Source organism: Vigna unguiculata, chromosome 7, assembly GCF_004118075.2.
Source record: "Vigna unguiculata cultivar IT97K-499-35 chromosome 7, ASM411807v1, whole genome shotgun sequence".
NCBI classification, from domain to species: Eukaryota; Viridiplantae; Streptophyta; class Magnoliopsida; order Fabales; family Fabaceae; genus Vigna; species Vigna unguiculata.
The window spans coordinates 13,326,118-13,345,280 of NC_040285.1; the positions used below are offsets into that span (position 1 = coordinate 13,326,118).

A 19,163-nucleotide genomic window follows, 5' to 3' on the forward strand; every position below is an offset into this window, starting at 1 on the left:
TTTGGTAATGAAAAGGGGCTTGTCTTAACTTTTAAAGGGTCCAATGAGCTGGATTTTTTTTTTATGCTGAAAGCAGGATTTGATCATTAAAAATTCGGCAAACACCATGAGGGAAACATATTTGGTTTTCTGGCGAAAGGAGATCACACTTTTCAAGTTTCAACTTGGAGCCCTATGGAAGAAGCGAATTTTAGATTCACATTAAGTTATAGAATATTAATTAAAACAATTTTAGTTAAATGTTGACATTTTGATCCCATCGTGCGGAATTAACCATGTCCATGAACTGAAACCATTTACCGAATAACGAAATTGAAAAGGAAATAAAAGGTAAATACAACATAAAAAAATTTTAATTACTGAAAAGATGAAATGATAAATTATTGATCTTGATACTTGGGACATCGAGATCCTTGGTCTTCAACCAAGCTCAGTTGTCAACAATCAAACCCCTCGATGGAGCATAGTTCAGCAAACCCACACACACGTCCTACATCCCATTTTTTGACCATCATTGTCTAAGTACAACATGACCTTGCTTCCTTCCCTTCACCCACACTTCTACCCTAGACGTCATATTTACGTGCCGCGTTGTTTACAATCGATTTCAAAAACGCAAAGTAAAACACGAAGATGCTTCCTTTTCCTTATTATGCAAGTTTTGTTATGGTTTTCCTGATGCTCTCTTTTTCATCTAAAGATCTTTGATTGAATAATAAGGTTTTTTTTTTTTTTACATGGGGCAGATTTGTCTCGGAAATGAGCAGATAAAAAAAAAATATTAGACATGAGTTAAGTCGTGCTCAGTCATGATGATTTTGAAAACAAAATTATCTAGATTCATGATGATTTATATGTAAATAGATAAAAAAGTGAAGTCATCAAGACTGGTGACGATTTATTTGTAAACAATTTTGCATTGAAGTTGGCAAGGTGACGATTTCCAATTGCGTTCGGGAAATTAAAACGTCATGATTCATAATGACTTTACATGCACAGTCATGACGACTTCTCTTGTATAAAAGTCGCCAAGAGTCATAATGATTTTTATTTTAGATTTTTTTATAATTGGCGTGTTGCTGTGATGCTTGTTTAAGTTGTGAAAATTAGTTTTGTTCTTTTCAGAAAGATGACACATTATTCATAATTTAAGATATATATTTAGTAGAACAAGATGAAGATGAAGTGTAATTCATAATTAAGATTTTGAAAAGTACAAAATATGAATACTTAATTATGAAAGGGACAAGTTCCCTGTGATGACTTTCATTGTGACAATAAGAACATTTTTTTGCCTTATCAGGATTTGTTGATCCATTTTGTTGTGGATATGAGTAATTGATGATCGTCCTGATGCCCTAACCGCATGCAAGGGTCTTGTATAATATTTGACACTGTATTGATGGACCAGTAATCTTTATTTTTAATCAGATGAAATTAGACTTCATATGTCTTATTAATGGTACGAAGGTTGTATACAAGATGAATGTATATCGTGAAGTCTAAATGGGAAAAAGAGCACACATGTTTTGCAACCTCAAGCATGGCATCACCATCTGCGCACAATCTCAAATCTTCATCAATGCCTTTTAATCCCCTAAGAATGTATTTTCAAGGTTCACAAGATGTTGTTCACTTTCCTCAAACTAAATAGAGTGATGAAGATAATGAACCCTCCAAGCACTACAAGAAAATCGTTGATTATCTACGAAATTTTTTTCCTGGATAATTTTGTTTTATCTACAAAAATATTTCGTAGATAACAACTATATTGGTAGGTAACACAAAAAAAATAATTATTTATAAAATTTCGTACATAAAGATAAATAACTTTAACAAAAAATTTTCATACAAAAATTTAACTACGAAAGAAATCATGGAAAATAAATATTATAAAAAATAAAATAAAAAATATTATATACGAAAATAAATTTCGTATGTAACAATTATATATATTTTTTAATTAAAAATAATATGTTATCTACGTTTAAAAATTTCGTAGATAACATTTTTTCACCTACTAGCCTTAGGTTTTATTTGAACTCTGCTTACACATCTTCACGACATTCTCTTATCTCCCTTTTCACCTTCTTTGTCACCTTCACCACCTTCTCTAATCACCTTTGACACCTTCTCTAATGGCCATCGTGAATCCAGTCGTCGGCAAACCTATTGTCGTGCAACCCTCATGCCAACACATTGTGGAACCCTAGCATTGTCAAACCCTTGTTCGATAGAAGAATTTTCGCTGAATCCCTCATCCCCAAGGTATTATCTATAAACCCTAACTCCAATTTCACACAAAATCTTTTTCTTCGCTTCGTTCTCAATCGAACTATAGCTTTTTGCGAACCAGAGCTCGTTGTCGTACTCAACAAAGAGTCCAAGAAAAGACCTACACGTGGCATCAAAGGTCACAAATAAATGTATTTCAAGTATTATGTAATATAAACTTTTGTGTATGGTCATCAACACAATCTTATTTATTTGAATTTTACTACTTCCTTTCCTTTATTTACAATGACGAACCTTCATCATGACAGGGACCTTGCCCCCCTCTACAATTTAAACTATTTTTTTTTTAATTTTAATATATTTGGTATCTCCTAAAATTTTTATACATCTATAAAAAGAATTTGACACTCCTAAAATATTTGTTGAAAATTTGTCACTGCTTATTTAGACCTTCTTGTCAAGATTCTTATCGACTACACCTTTTTGTCTGTTTACATAGAAATTGGTCCAGACGACTTTGTTTTTGAAATCATCACGACTCAAAACACGGTAACCCGTTTTCTTTTACTTGCCCAGTTACGAGACAAATCTATCCCATGTATGTAATAAAACCGAATAATAAACATTTTCGGGAGACAAAAAAATTATGAACAACTTTACTTGATTTGCTAACAAAATACCTTGACTAGCTGTGTTGAATCTTTCTACAATATTAGTGCTTTTCGTGTTCGAGTCTTTCCATTGATTGATAATGTCAACGTCGGAGACTATTTCTTGGTCACGTCTCATGGATTGCATACTGGGTTGGTTGTTGCTTCTTCTGTGTGATACTTCTTACCTTCTATATATATCAACAAATTCTTTGGCTTTCCTAAGAAAGATCTTTCATTTGGTTACCCTTGTAATAATAATGGAGGTGAAGGCAACTCAAACTGTAGAGGATCACACAATAGCAACACTCTATGAAGCATCACTAAAGGGTTGTGTAAGTACCCTACACACCCTGATCCAAAGGAACCCTCTAATTCTGAATAGAGTTTCACTCTCTCCCTTCACCGAAACTCCATTATACATAGCCTCTTTGCTTGGACATTTGGAATTCTGTGAGGCTCTTGTCAAGAGAAAACCCAGTTTAGTTAGTGAAGCTGACTCCGAAGGACGTTTCCCTCTTCATCTGGCTTCTGCTGAAGGCCACACTGAGGTTGTGAAATCACTTTTGCTCACAAACCCTGATCTTTGTTATGCTGTGGACAAAGATGACATGCTTCCTCTCCACTTTGCTGCAATGAGAGGACGCGTAGGAACTATTCAGGAGTTGATCAAAACAAGACCAGACTCCATTCATCGTATCACTCACAATGGATCTGTTTTGCACTTTTGTGTTAGGTTTAATCATTTGGAGGCCTTGAGATTCTTTGTGCAATCAGCAACAATGAACCAAGACTTTCTGCTTGCCAAAGACAAAGAGGGTAACACACTTCTGCATTTAGCAGTGAAGCTCAAACAAATTAAGGTACACCATTTAGTATCTAAAGCGTCTCAGATAAATAGATCATTAACCACATATTCTGAGTTGATTCATGAATTAGACCCAAAAGCTCATTAAAATAAGTTTTAAAAGTCAACAGATTCAATAGTGAAAAATGAGGCACAAACCTCTATTTTTCTCTTTCTATCTCACTTAGTATGTTATGTTCACAATTTGAATTCTCCCCTAAGTTTTTCTCCTCTGTTTTTTTACTTTTGCTGTACTTTAAAATACAATGATAAACAGATTTTGATGTATCAAAGTATATTAAAAATACTATATCTCAGGTTGTTCCATAATTTTTGCAGACCATAAAATACTTACTCACGCTACCAGAAATGAGAACAGCAGCTAGAGCTTTAAACGAGGCAGGTTTAACAAATTTTGAGGTGTTAGAAGAGAGTGATCCAAGAGATTTCATAACCCTAAAAATCCAAAACATGCTAACTGAAGCTGGAGTTCAAATCATCAACGCAAAACAACAAGGGTCATCATCATCATCATCAGCATCATCAGCATCACCAAGCATCATCCCTACTCAACCAGCACAAGAATCAAAGAGAATGAAACTCTGGGAGACCCTATGGCTAAAGTACCTGCAATACCGGCCAAACTGGATCGAAGAGAAACGTGGAAGTTTGATGGTGGTGGCGACTGTGATAGCCTCCATGACTTTTCAGTCAGCAATTAATCCACCAGGTGGGGTTTGGCAAGAAGACACACACTCTGGTGGACTCAGTTGCAGTTCTTATGGCACATGTAAAGCAGGCACTGCAGTTTTGGCTTATGATTTGGCACATGATGGGTTTCTAAGATTCGCCACCTTCAACAGTGTCTCATTCTTTTCTTCTCTTTATGTGGTGATGATTCTCCTTAGCGGGCTTCGGGTTGACAACAAGCCCATGATGTGGATTTTGACCATTGTGTTGTTCTTGGCACTCTCTTCAATCGGTAACACCTACATTTCTGCACAGCGATTGGTGACACCACATCACCTTGCCCACAAAGTTGATACCGTGAACGCGTCTTTCTCTACGGTTTGGAAAATCATAATTGCGATTGTGGTTTTGTTTCACTTCCTTCACTTGCTCATCTTATGTGTCAAGAAGTTCCGAGTGAAGCCGCTATCTAGCTCAAACCAGCTACCACTGTTCACGGGATCAGATTGATGAATGAATGAATGAATACTTTAAACTATTCCTTCAACTTATTATTCACATAATTAATTTGTTTCACTATGTAATACGTTCCCGATAAAAGCAACATTTCTGATCAGATCATATGCAGAGCTTTCTTTCAATTATTTTCATTTCAAATAAAATAAAAATTACATTTTTACACTTGTAAAACTTTGCGTTATGATTTCTATTAGAAATTACAATTTTTTTTAATAGATTAAATTTAATAATAATAATTATTATTAAAAAATAAAAATTAATTATATATATAGAATTATTATAAAATACATATCTATAATTATTATAATTTATATATAATTATATATCACTATAATATATATATATATATATATATATATATATATATATATATATATATATATATATATTATTTTGTTGTAAACTTTTGTATTTATGCGAAGAAAGTTTTAGAACAAAATTTGTTTTGATTAACATGTTTTTTTATTTTGAAATGTGAGCTTTTTTTCGTCAATCGCCGCTTTTTGTGTTTCTATGGTATAAATAAAAGAATGGTATGTCATACTTAAAATACAAGTCAAGTGTTTTAAAATTGATTTTTTTATGTTAATTTAAAATATATTTATTTCTGTAAATACATTAAAAGAATGTTCCATCATACTTAAAATACAAGTCAAGTGTTATAAGTAGATACAGAAACAGAAAACTACAATCTTATTTATTAAACTACAATCCACAACACAAATTAATCCCATGTTATTCTTTAACAACTTATACTTATACTCATTCATACAATGTAATTTCTAAGACAAAGCTAATATAATCTGATCTATCATAAATTATGCATTTCATGAGCTTTTATTGCTAAGTTTTCTTTGATTAGAAAAATTATCTCATTCACACCTAAATAAGTGTTTCAAGGAACCGACCACCATAAAACATGATTAATTATGTGATTGACATTATACTCAACAATGGTAGATTATGTGGCACTTTGACCATAACCAATTATCCTACCCACATAATAGATTATGTGGCACTTTGAGCGTAACCAATTATCTTACCCACATAATGGATTATATCTTATCTCTAACTTTTAATAGTTGAACCACACACATCTATATTTCCACTGCAGTCCACATATTCATTTCCATTCAAATTCGCAACCTTCATTTGATGCAGACACACTCATTTCTCACCAGATTAACATATTCTTTCCACAAGATCACTGAATTTTCATAGACAAATAGATGTCATTGTAATAGTAAAAAGAAAAAAAAATGTAATCTCACAATTTTAAAAGTAATTAGCTTAATTTATATTTAAAATGACTTAATTACATTTTAAATTCCTAATAAATTTGAGTATTTTTAATTGAGTATTTATTATTATTTTTCTATTGAATTCTAAATAATTTTATATTTTTCAATCTATGTTTTCTATTAACCGGTAATGTGACTGCTATTTTACTTCGTTACCTTATTTAGTTGATTCTACTTATTATTTTGTGTTAATATTAAATTGGGTTTTGACACGGTTTTGCTCTTTTTTAGTTAGACATGTAATTATTTAATCAGTTAATACTTGATCGTTAGGTAGCCTTATTATTTAATTATTATTTTAGTATTGATTTATTGTTTTAGAATTGAAATATAAAATATCTATGTAACAGCTGATGCAGAATATTTTTTCGGATATCAAAATAAAGATTTTGGGTTGTGTAAAAGTTTATTGTCAGGTTATATATAGTGTGTAAAAACATTTTCTACCTTCATTCCTTGGTTCTGTTTTTTTTGGTATAATAAACAAAAGTTAATCCTTTTCTAGAAAGGAAGATGTCCTTTTTTTTTGTGTGGTAAATATAGTTTTAAGAATCTGTTTCAGAATTCAATTTTCTTACTACATCCCGGTGAGGTAATCTAAAATCCTTCTTTATTCTACTTAATGGTGTTGTTTATGTCATTCATTCGTTTGTTTTGTGATACGGTTTTTTTCTTGATTTTGATTCCACTTACTGTTATGGTAATTTTTTACCTCAGATATTTGTGTTTTGGATAAGAAATTTTATATCTTTGATTGCATGTAATTTATTTCTAGTGATCTTTGTGTGTAAATGTGTATAGGAATATCTAGCTTTTCGAAGAAGATTTTATGGTTGAATGGGGGTCAAAATTGTCATTTGGGATGAACTAGTTTACAGATCCAATGGAGAATGTTTTTTATATGGAGTTTGAGGAAGGGTTGATTAGTAACAAATTGTTTCGTATATCGTCTAATTTTGAAGAGTTCTATGACCTGAATGACGTGCATTATATATGTATTCTATTTTGTGGAGATCGATAGTTTCGATTAAGGATTTTTAATATGGGTTGGGATGAAATCTGATATCCTAGCTTAGCAAGTGCTATTGTTGTTGAGGAAAATTTGGTATGGTCTCAATTTTTGTCTTCATTGAGGGTGAAGTTATGTCCAACAAAGGTTAGTTTTTGAAATTGATTTTTATTAACTTTTTCCTATTGCATAGTTTGTTTGCTATGAATGTAATGTTGAGTGTTTTTTCTCAAAACATTTATTTATCAAACTGGATGCATTTTTTTACTTATTCTGGGAGAAGAAGGTTCTAAATGGTAGGAAGATGGAATTGATTGATCCTACTATGAAAAGGTTTAAGTTTTAGTATTTTGTAAAGCCTAGTGGTAGACTTCATTTAAGTGGTGCTTTTAAAGAGATGATTAACTACTATAATTTGAGGAATGAAGTTTACTTACATTTGAACTATGTTTCCGAGAATGTATTCTTATATAAGATATTTTCTTTAGAAGGTATGGTGTTGGATTATGTTGGTGGTACATGATCTTCTTCTGGTGTTGTGAATTATCCTACAAACACCATTGAGAATGACATTGATGTTTCATTGATTAAACAATTAAGTCCTTGTGATGTTGAAGGTTCCTCGCTAGTAATTGTCTTTTTCTTTTAATTGTATTTTTGGTAATTTGTGTATCGATTATATTGTAATGTTTGGTTGATTAACTATTTTTTTTTCAATTTTAGTACCTGAAATCGTGCTTTGTTGCTACTGCATTTTCGAAGTCAAGGAAGAATTACCTACTTTGTGTTTGGAATGCAATGTATTGACCATGCTCAATCAAATGGTCTGGAAGAACTCCAATTGAATGTTATCTCAGCTCTGGATGGAAAAGATTCGTGAAGGATAACTTATTAGTTGATGGGGATTCCATAAAGTTAGAGGTTGATAAAGAGTATAGAAAGATTATCCATGTTAACAAAGTTTAGAATGTTTGTAATTTTCTGTAGTCAGAAGATTATGTTTTTTTGTTGTGGGAATGTTTGTTTATTTTCCCCTTTCAATTATGAAAATGTCCATAGTATTTGAGGTGAAAACCATATATTAAGGATATTATTATGACTTTTATGGTTTGATAAGTACTATATTTGAAACGTATGTTAATTTGTTATAAAACGTCGATATAATTTATTTTCTTTTATTTTTATCTTGCTTTGAACAATGTTTTATAATAATGAATGTTGAGAATCATAGAATAATGCATTATAAGAATGTCAAAAAATGTAAGTTATTATATAAAATTCATTACAAAATTATAATATTAGGAAAAATATCGTTATTTAAATCAAATTAATACATCAAAGAATTGAATTTGATTCCTATGAATACATATGTTTCATGTATTAATTATTTTGTTCGTTATTTATAATTGAATTAAATTGTAATTATTTCACTCGTATAATGGTTATGTATTAATGACATACGTTAAGTATTTTTAATTACTTTTTTTGAATTAAAACATATTGATGGCGTTATCATTTAGTAAGAACAATACATGACGTATATAAGAAGATGATTTTAGTAGTGTCATTAGTTAACATGTAAAAATAATCGGGTCGATGAAGCTATTGTTAGGTTAGGTATCTTGTGTTGATCGGGATTTGGGAAAATTGCATTATATTAAAGTTGTTTTCTTTATAAAAAATGAAAATTGAGCATATGTATGTATCAAAGTTATTGGTGACTAGATTCAGTTAGACAAGTTTAGAATTGAATTATAGAGGTGTAGATAGAAAAACATAATTTGTTAGTGGGGTCCAGAAATCATTTATTTACTATTATTTTGTTTGATGGGGTGTTGGTTAGTTTTGTTTTAAACAATAAATTACTTTTTTGTTAAGAATATAATACACAGTATGTAATATTAGAATGGCATAGTAGGGAAGGTGGGCAAGGGAGAATATTGTTGTTGTGTAGGTAAGCAAGAAACCGTAGTTTTTTAATTTTGATTTTGCTTGGAATTTTGAAAGTAAGTGTTATTTTAGTTTATATGTTGTGTAATTAATTTAAATTTCGTGGGATTCTTTATTAAATTGAATGAAATGCTTATAATTATTATTTGAGTTTTTTTTTTCAAAATTTATAAAAATGTATCAGTTGTTGGATATGATTTTCAGTTGAAATTGTTATTTAACATTATTCTGCGAAGATGATGTTCATAGGTGAAGCACACATATAAGGTTACTGTTTATTGATTGTATATAGTTAGAATAAATATAGAAAATTGTATATAATAAATAATCATGGAATACTGAAAGTTTGAAGTTAAGAGAGTTTTGAATCTCTTATACATTTTGGAACACTTATTTGAATGCAACATTTGTTGTAGAAGTTAGAGGTCTTTTTTCATTATCATGGATTAAGATCTTTAATTCTGATGTACTATGAACCTAGAAACAACAATGTACAATTGTCCATAGCTAAAACTGGAGTTGGTAAGTATGATCTCACAGAACCTAAGGAAATGAAATTATATATTACTTGGTCCATAATACAAGGCTCAAAATATCCTATTGTAATATTACAATAAGGAATCCTACACTAGGTCTTCACACCCTCCTTAGCCCAAGTGAACATTAACTTGAGCCTACTAGTGAAGCCTAATCTTCTTGGATCCTTTTAGCCATGGCTTTTATGGTTGATCTTTCCATTACATTCTAATCATTTTGGACAACTACGTTCATGACTGACTCTTCACGCAATGAAGTGGTGATGAAAGAATTAGAAACCGTGTTTCTACACATTTTTTTAGAAAAATGAAAATAAAAGTTTCTTAAAAAAATAAAAAATAAAAAAATTAATTAAATATTTTAATTTTAGTAAAATTACCATTTTTTTAAGGTTATGATGATAAAAAAAGGAGAAAAAAAAAGAATCCAAAGCCCAAATTACTTTTACATCACCTTTCTTTTCTTTTATTCTTTTTACACATTTCTTATAGTTGTTTTTGTTTCTTCATTAGACCCAATTTGCTCACACCCTATTTTTATACTTTCTTTTCATACTCACACATATGCATTTTCTCTTCACACTCACTCAAAATCCTCTGCTATTATCTCGTGCCACGTGACAGTCAAACTCGTCATACCTGTCCACGTATTTGTTTTTGACAATACGTTAATGTGAAATACGGGGGAGGGAAGGGACGCTGGGGGATACTATATAAATCTCAAAGTTTAGATGATTTGGGGATTGGTGCTGGAATACGAAAAACCAGAGTGGTATGGGGAAAATCGGGAAGAGGAACAAGGAGAGAGCAAGTGAGAAAGAGGAACGAACACAAAGTAAAGAAAATTGAGAGCAAAAAGGAGCAAAGAGAAGAGAAGTCGAAGCTGAAAGAAGAATACACGACGAAGGTTTTTACTCAATTCTTCATCTCCTTTTCTGAATTCTTTTTCTTAATGCTATGATTGATAGAATTTTATTTAGTTTCCGTGCATTTCTCCTACAACTCTGCCGCATATTTCCTTGTCTTCATTACTGTGTTCTTGTTTACCTCTATTGCACCTTTCTGCCGATTTACAGTTACGGAACAAACTTAGAAACACATAACATAACAGATCATGAATTACGGAAATAGGAAATGTAGAGAAAACAATCACGAATAAGACTTAAACTGTTTTACCTTGTATTAGAAATAAAACTTAGTTTCAAACTTCTTTCATTCGCCTCCATTTTATCCTCTTCGTCTATTCAATGTGATTGGTGTAAAAGTAAAATAAAAAGAGAGAACAGAGAACTGGATGACATTTCAATATGGTTAAACGGAGTTTGGTTAGGATTGGCGTTTGAGTAAGGAACTGAATGACGCATGATAGAAGAGGAAGAGAGATGATGCTTCTCGCGGCGGCTTGGGTCACTCTCCAGTCTCCAGGTTTGCGGCGAACTCCGATTCGATGGCGATTCTTTCACCGGCGCCGGTTCCGATCGAGCGCTTCATCGGAGTTGGCTGTGGTCCAGGCTGGCGCATTAGCGGGTCTCAGGTTTACTCCCATGGTGTCTCGCGCCTTTTAAAGGAGGTGAAACGAGGTGTAGCTACGAATTGAAAGTGGCGTGGCTTGAGCGAGGCCAGGACAAGCGGCGGCGAAATCTCCTATAATCCCTAATATTGTCGGAAGAAGGAGATGATTAGGGTTATATTGAGATGCATGTTAAAGAATAATAGTAAACAAAAAAATAAAAATAAAACAGAATTAAAAGATAATAAAAATATAATATGAATATTGTTTTTTTAAATAATAAAATAGAAAAAGATGGATATGAGCCTGCCCACTCCAATTCATTTTTTACCCCTTTTTATCATACATACACCCCTTTTTGTTCTCAATTCTCATAATACCCGGCTTATAATCTTTTCTTTCACGCAGCAATTTTAGTAGCAATGCTTATTTTTTCATAAATACTAATTTCTTTAAAAGTAAAATTGTTATTATAAACTTTGTATAATAATATGGAAAATTTTTAAGTATCTTATTGAGATTTATAATTAGAATTGTCACTTATTTAAAACTAAAAAAATTTAGTTATCATGCTAAGTTGATAATTAAAATTTTTATTTCTTTAAAATTTTAAAATTTAATTATCAAGTTAAGTTTAATACTTACTTGATAATTAAAATTTTTATTTGTGTTAAGAAAAATTGATTATCATGACTCTTAGATTTGAATGAATTAAGATTTCATAATAATTTTAGAGATTACTAATTATCACAAGTATGCGCTATTGAGTAGTCTAGGGACTTGTCAGCGCTCTCAGTTGAAGAGTTTGTCAGGTCATTTGGGCGTAAGAGCAGCAAAGAAGGAAGAAGAAATATGAGTCTCTCAATCAAGTACTTTAACCAAAGGCAACCATAAAGGAGAAGAAGGCACCCTACACTTAGAAAACTCAAGGTCGTAGTGGTAGAGGTAGAGGAGGATATGAAAAAGGTAAAGAACAATTCGGTCAATAAAATTTGTGTGGCCGAGGTTGAGGTCAATGGAGAGGAGATTAGTCAAGCAACTTAAGCATACAGTGCTTTAAATATAGAAAGCATGGTCATTACGCAAAAGATTGCAAGTCGGAGAAGCGCTACAGTTGTGGCAAGGTCAGACATTTCACAAAGGATTGTTGATCTAAAAAACATAAAGAAACTAACTTTCTCTCAAATGATGTTAAGGAAGAAGAAGGGGTAATGATGATATCAAGCAGTTCGGGTACCGAGCCAAGTTCGAACTGTTTTGACAACTCAGTTTGGTACCTTGATACAAGAGCAAGTAATCACATGTGCAAAGATGTGAACTTTTTTAGGGAATTATCTAAAGTTAAGGTCAGGCACATGTCGTTTGGAGATGCATCTAAAGTAGCGGTATAAGGCTGAGGTACAATCTTGGCCGACACCTCTTCTACTGGGAGAAAAACGTAGTTTGTGGAAAGGAGAAGAAGCTCACGCGACCCAACAACGTCGACGTCGACAATGGCTCTGTTTGGGAGCTCCACATAGAGTGACATTAGGACGACTATGAGATGATGATCGACGGCGAGTGTAACGACGAGAGAGAGTGACTTGATGGCAAGTGGGTGATGTAGCTCAGGAGAACGAAGAAGCTCAAAAGAACAAAGAAGAAAAGGGCTTAATATCAAAAGATCGAAGCCCTAATCAGGTGTGCTTTGAAGAGGCCGTGTAGGAGGAGAAATAGCAAAAGGTTATGGAAGATATGCATTACTGAACGCAACTATACATGGGAATTGACTGATCTGCCAAAAGGAGCTCGACCTATTGGCATAAAATGGATGTATAAGAAGAAAACAAATGTTGAAGGAATAGTTGAGCAATATAAAGCTCGACCTATGGTGAAGGGATACAAGTAGAAGGAAGGAATAGACTACGACGAGTGTTTACCCCAGTAACAAGGTTGGAAACAATTTGGTTGTTGATTTCCTCGACAACTCAACATAGATGGCCAATCCTGCATATGGACATGAAGTTGGTAACATGAATTAATTAAAGTATAATACAATAGTAGTAATTACCATGGTTATCAAACTTGCGAGCTAACTCGTTAACTCGGACGAGTTTACGTTTCTAGTCACGACTTTCGAGTTAACTCGGAAGCAAACTCGTTTTTCAAGTGAACTCGGTAAAATCGGTTGTTGACTCAGTCAAACTCGCGAGTTTGGAACGATTTGGCGAGTTCGATGAGAGTAAAAAGTTTAAACGAAAGAGTCCCTTGGTGGTGCGCATTTGTGAAGAAAACTCTTTTGGGATTAGGATTTAAGTGTTTTCTCATTCAGCTCCTTCTTCATTTCTTCTTCTAAAGTACTCTCCATCGTGCATTTGTTCAACCCTTTCTTGTCGCACATGGGAGCTTGAGTTCATGATTGCTCACGTCTGTGGTGGTGTTCGCGGCCTACAACCTTCCTATGTTGCTTCCTTCCTGCTGCACATAAGGTTGCTACTAGATGTTGTCCTCGAAGGTTGTTGTGCTCATAACATAAGGTTGATGTGCTTTGGTAAGTTAGGGAGTCATGAAAGTTAGGACTTCTGGTGACCTTTGGGCTCAAAATCTTTATAATACCAAGGCACTTTCTTTGTATTATGTTAAATATTAAATATTAAATATTAAATATAATATATATAATTATTTAAATTTATTATAAAAAATAGTTAAAAATATTTAAAAATACAATATGTTCAACTAATAATAATATTAATAATATTTCAATAAAAAATATTTATAATATCAGATAAAAATATATTATTATATTATTTATAAATATTTTAATATTTTTTATCTAAAGTAAATTCTTACGAGTTTACGATTTGAGTTTACCGAACTCATAAGTTGTTTACCTTAACTCTCGAATTTAATAACCTTAGTTATTAATTATTGGTTCTTTGTAAAAACATATATTCTCTCCCATTGTACTAAATCATATGATGTATCGAATTCCAAATTATCATGGCCTCGCTAAGAGTAAGCACTATACCAAAATCAGTTTTTAAAACATGCATTCAAATGAGACGTTGAACATGTGTTTTGATTAATTTAATATATGAAGAGTAAATAGTGTCTTTCAATATCGTTTTCGTTTTTCTTTTCTCATCCTCCTTCAACACGTTTTCGATTTCAATTCCTTTCCAATCTCATTCGTGTTTGTTCTGCTGATGTTTGTTGAATCAGAATTATAAATAGATCTTGTATATGCTTTTAAAGAATAATGAGAGTTTTTTAATTTGGTGTAACCCTTTATAATCTTCCTTTGAATTTGTGAGTGAATATTGCTATAGAGTGATCTTGGAGTTAGGTGAGAGTGGTCTGAGTTTTCTGAAGAGAGATTGAGTGAGAGGGAAGTGTAATAGCTTAGATATTACACACTCGTTTTACAAATTTTCAACTCTATATTTAAGCTTTTGTTTCTTTCCTGTTGTTTTCCTTTATTTTCATTCAACAATAAAAGTCACCATGTTATGTTACCTATAAAATTATGTTGAGACTAAGAAAACAATTATATAAATTTTTTTAAAACTCAATAAATAAAAGAAATTAATAGAAATTTAATTCTAATACTTAAATTTATCGTGAATTTGAAATATTGTTAAACCTTAAAATATTTATCAAGTAAATAAGTCAAATGGTTTGTTGAATTTTGTAAATAGAAAATAATAATAATATTATCTCCAAGAACATTTTAATTATTTATTATTTTTCATATATTTTGCCACTAATGTTTTATAATGTTAATTTGACCTCTTACGATAAAATTTTGTCATCTTGCCCTAATCAGGGACACATGTATTGCTACACCAGCCGTGAACATCATCCAGTATCAGTTAAGTAACTAAAACAATGTCCATGAATAAAATTAAGTAAATAAGATAATTAGTGTTGGAAATTCATTGATAGATATTAAATACTTTGTCACCTACATATATAATTTCATTATTGTATAGACGATTAAGAAAAGTCGTACTCAAAATAAAATTGATAGACATTGAAATACTTTAAAAAAATATTTATATAATTTTAGTACTTGCAAAATATTTGTAAAATATAACTAAATCGGTTATTTTGCAGTTGGTTTGGTTGAAGCGCTTTCGTCTTTGAATTCCCAAACCAAAACCGTGTAATTATTTATATACACTGAGCAACCTAGCGCTTTCGTCTTTCTCTTCTTTCATACTGATGAAGGAGTGATAGCATCAATCTTTACCTTTTCCATTGAAATGGTCCAGTCTATTTTGTGGGGTTCAGTTGCACAGAAAGCATAAATAAACGCTTCTTTTTCAGTTTCAGGGACCCTTTTATTTTCCTTCACAATGGGTCCTCGACAGTGTCAAGTCTGCAACGAAGCTCCGTCCAAGTACAAGTGCCCTTCATGCTACTTACCTTAGTAAGCAAAAAAACCCAACCTTTAGTTTCTTCCTTCAAGCTTATTGTTGTTAATTTTGCTTTTGAGAATTCTTGGGTTGTTCCTTCTTCTTGCAGTTGTTCTCTGGTCTGTTACAAGAAACACAAAGGTATGGCCTTTAATTTATGGGCTCCTCATGTTGGTTGCATGCACGTTTCATGTTTGATGTAATGCGGGAAGGGTTCCCAAGTCAATGGAATGGAAAATATCTTATTCTATCTTCTTGTGCTGCTTGAGTACTAGATTCTGACTTCCATGGTTCTTTATTATTTACTTTTACATATCGATCTTTATTGGCATTTGATACTCGATTCTGGAATTGATCAGACATACTTCAATGTTGCAGAATTGCCATGTGTCAAGCCGCAACCTTTGGAGGCCTTAACAAGTAAGTTTTATTCACCTCCCGAGGTAGTCTCTATATTATGATTGATTTTCCTTGTCACCTCTCCCATAGCAGATATTGGGATTTGTAGTTTTGTATCGATAGGTTCATGTCATTCCATTGCATCATTTAAGAGGAGGATTCTCTTTTCATGTTTTCTTCTTACCTGCCTTATCGATTGTGTATGTTGAAGTGAAGGGCATCCTTGTGGTGTAATGCTCAACGGATAGATGGGGTTTGGGGAAAGGTTGAACCCATCACAAGGTCCATGCTAGGAAGCCTTATCTTGTGATGGAATTAGCAAGATGCTAACTCCATGACAACCTTACCTTTCATATGCTAAAGTATTATGCAAAAATTTCAGTTTGACATGCGGCAGAAACTTAAGTGGCGTGTAATATCTGCTCTTTAGACATCTTCCTTGTAGTTTCCTGAAATTTTGTTATTCTTGGAAGTGCACTGCACTTTGACGTCAAACTAAAGCAATCAGCAATGTTTAAAGTATGGAATAAACTTCTTGTTGTTTTCGGAAACTAGAGTCCATGTAATAATTCATTTTCAGTGTTGGTAAGCATTTTGGGGATCTGATACTAACGTTTCTTATTGTTCATCAGCCGCTGTTTCAGAATCACTTGTAGAAAAGGCAGTAGTAGTTGGTGAAACAAGTGAGGTGTTGCAAAAATTCCAACTGGAGGCCATAGGTATATAAGAATGCCCAACTTGCAGGATCAAAGTACCAAAATGCAGTGGTGGATCCTTCATATTTGTTAAATATTTATAATGATTATGATTGTATTTTTGCTGCAGCCTCTTCCAGTGAGATTCGTGATTCTTTGAATGATAAAGCACTTCAGGATTTAATTTGTCGAATTGATTCTTCCTCAAATGCAGAGGATGTAAGAAATTCCTTTTTTCCCATCTCATTATATTTTCTTAAAATTTTCACCTGTGTTGAATGTGTTAGTTTTAATACTCATCGAGGAGAAGTTATAGAAAAATTTTATTTAAATTTTGTGTTTCTCTGTTAGGAACTTGATAAGGCTATGGCAGAGGAGGCATTTCGCTTGTTCACTGACAAGGTACTGTTATATGTTGCTTCTGAACAATCTCTATAGGGTTGAGTCATGTTAGATAAATTCAAGTTGTCAAATACCTTTCCTTTTGTTCCATTGATTTCCAGATTTTATCAACCATCAATCCCTAACTGCAAGCACCGGTTGCTGAAAGGAGAATTTGTCAATCTGAAAGGAACCGCAGATAAGGCCTCCCCAATTTTGCTGGTTTTGGTTAATATTTCTTTTTCATTTGCACAGTTTTTCGCTGTGATTCAGCCGTCAATATATGAAAAATGTTGAATCTTCATTGTGGCACTGTGTTGATAAAAAGATTGATTTTCCTTTGGCTCCCTTGAGATCTCGTGTAACGTTTTCATTTAACTGAATTTCAAGTCCCGGTGAATTAGTGTTTGTATTGATAATGACATGTGTTACGTGAACCAAGTTGGTTATTTAATAATTGGAGATGGAGAAAATTATACGATTTAGTATAATAATAAGATTTAATTTTAATTTTAAATTTTAAAGCTTTTAGTTAATTTTGGTAATCAAGAGTTAACTGATTGAGCTGAGGTGGATTTAGCAAGTGGTATTCAGAATTCAGATATATTATAGTGAAACATATGATTGATACCATCTCAGATGTACTACGTTACCTTTTCCAAAAAACAAAATTAAGTTGTTCATTATAGCTCTTGTAAGAGCTTTCTTAAATTTTTCTCTCCATAACGATGTGAATGTGGATGCTGGTTTCACTATCTCTTTTTTTACTGTCATTTTTATTTCAAATTACAAATTTATTCTCATCTTCATGTATTTTGGTCCTGGATATCAAATTTTTGCCCTGTCTTCATTTGTATTGAGGAACAAACATACTTGGACCTGTCTTTGTATTGTAAGGTTTCAAATATTAATTAAACAATTAAAACATAAAATAAAAATAACAATGGAATAAAGATGATACTATCTTGAAGATTTTTTTGAATATCAAAGAAAAAAATCATAATTGTATAAATATCAACTAATTATATAATAGAGTAAATAAATTATAAGATTTAGGATAATTATATAAATTTGATAGATTATCTAATAAACTAAAAGTGTATATAATTTAAAACAAATGTAAATGTGACGATAAGTATTAGGACAGAAGATGTGTATATATATACTCAGTAACTATACTTCTACTACTGTATTCAGTCAATATAAAGATCTTTTTATTAAAATGAGTACGGTTTCGAATAATATCCATAAAGTTTTTATCATTCTTATTTATTTATTTGTAATCGAAAATATGCACGGATACAAAAAACTTCCATATATATATATATATATATATATATATATATATATATATGTTAATAAGTTTAAAAAATATATATTATTATGCTATCCATATTTTTGAATATTTGTTACATGTTGATATTATCATATGTATATAATTTATGTTTTTTTGTCAGCTTATAATTTATTTTAAAATTTAATGGTAATATTTTTAAATTATTTGTAATTTTTATTGGAATAATATTTTAGAATCAACCAATCAAAATAAATTTGTTTATAAAAACGTTAATAATTGAATAATTTTTTAAAATTTGAGTAGAATTATGCTTATTTATTGAGATCTATGAAATTAAAATTTTTTATAAAGAGATTCATTTTATTTAGATTTATATTTTATGTGAAATTTATTTAAAGAGATTCACATATTTTTTTACACCAAATGATACTGTTTGTTCAAGGTATCCATCCCACCAATGTGTAACTTTTGTTCATCACTGGTTTGAACATAAATAAGTTGGATTCTTTTTTTAATATACGTCAAATTAAATTCGAGTTATTTAATTTACTTGTTAAACAAGTTTCAATGAATCGGAGATGAGTTGATATGTAATCAATAAAAACCTATTATAACTTTTTTTAAGATTTATTTTATTATAATTATTAATTTATTTGTTAAATTATATAAGTTATCATTTTGATTTTTACTTACCGTATGAAACAATTTGGAAAGGCAAAAATATGTTTAAATGAACTTAATTTATTA

At 31.5% G+C, this 19,163-nt stretch overlaps 2 protein-coding genes across 5 annotated transcripts; both read left to right on the forward strand.

The window, feature by feature from the left end:
- The first annotated feature begins 2,590 nt into the window (after positions 1 to 2,590).
- On the forward strand, positions 2,591 to 5,047 carry LOC114190820 (ankyrin repeat-containing protein BDA1-like). The gene is made up of 2 exons (XM_028079869.1): positions 2,591 to 3,748; positions 4,072 to 5,047. Exons 1-2 carry the CDS (start codon positions 2,987 to 2,989, stop codon positions 4,930 to 4,932), a joined length of 1,623 nt encoding a protein of 540 aa, XP_027935670.1. The 5' UTR covers positions 2,591 to 2,986; the 3' UTR covers positions 4,933 to 5,047.
- Positions 5,048 to 10,437: 5,390 nt separating this feature from the next.
- LOC114190453 (zinc finger HIT domain-containing protein 3) lies at positions 10,438 to 17,604 on the forward strand. Of its 4 annotated transcripts, XM_028079343.1 has the most exons (9): positions 10,445 to 10,644; positions 15,053 to 15,097; positions 15,556 to 15,658; positions 15,754 to 15,785; positions 16,023 to 16,064; positions 16,676 to 16,762; positions 16,869 to 16,957; positions 17,090 to 17,140; positions 17,242 to 17,604. In XM_028079343.1, the coding sequence occupies exons 3-9, from the start codon at positions 15,585 to 15,587 to the stop codon at positions 17,263 to 17,265; spliced, it is 399 nt and encodes a 132-aa protein (XP_027935144.1). In that variant the 5' UTR covers positions 10,445 to 10,644; positions 15,053 to 15,097; positions 15,556 to 15,584; the 3' UTR covers positions 17,266 to 17,604. The 4 variants fall into 4 exon arrangements, with proteins under 4 accessions (XP_027935142.1, XP_027935144.1, XP_027935143.1 ...); XM_028079342.1 differs by lacking the exon at positions 15,053 to 15,097 and having other exon boundaries at positions 10,446 to 10,644; XM_028079344.1 differs by lacking the exons at positions 10,445 to 10,644; positions 15,053 to 15,097 and adding an exon at positions 15,343 to 15,391.
- Positions 17,605 to 19,163: the final 1,559 nt, after the last annotated feature.

Bases quoted from the DNA above. Each gene is read 5' to 3' on its own strand.
- LOC114190820 (XM_028079869.1), top strand. From the start codon at position 2,987: ATGTCAACGTCGGAGACTATTTCTTGGTCACGTCTCATGGATTGCATA. The intron at 3,749-4,071 runs GTACACCATTTA...TAATTTTTGCAG, and splicing joins TGAAGCTCAAACAAATTAAG to ACCATAAAATACTTACTCAC.
- LOC114190453 (XM_028079341.1), top strand. From the start codon at position 15,644: ATGCTACTTACCTTAGTAAGCAAAAAAACCCAACCTTTAGTTTCTTCC. The intron at 16,958-17,089 runs GTAAGAAATTCC...TTTCTCTGTTAG, and splicing joins CTTCCTCAAATGCAGAGGAT to GAACTTGATAAGGCTATGGC. The intron at 17,141-17,241 runs GTACTGTTATAT...ATTGATTTCCAG, and splicing joins TTCGCTTGTTCACTGACAAG to ATTTTATCAACCATCAATCC.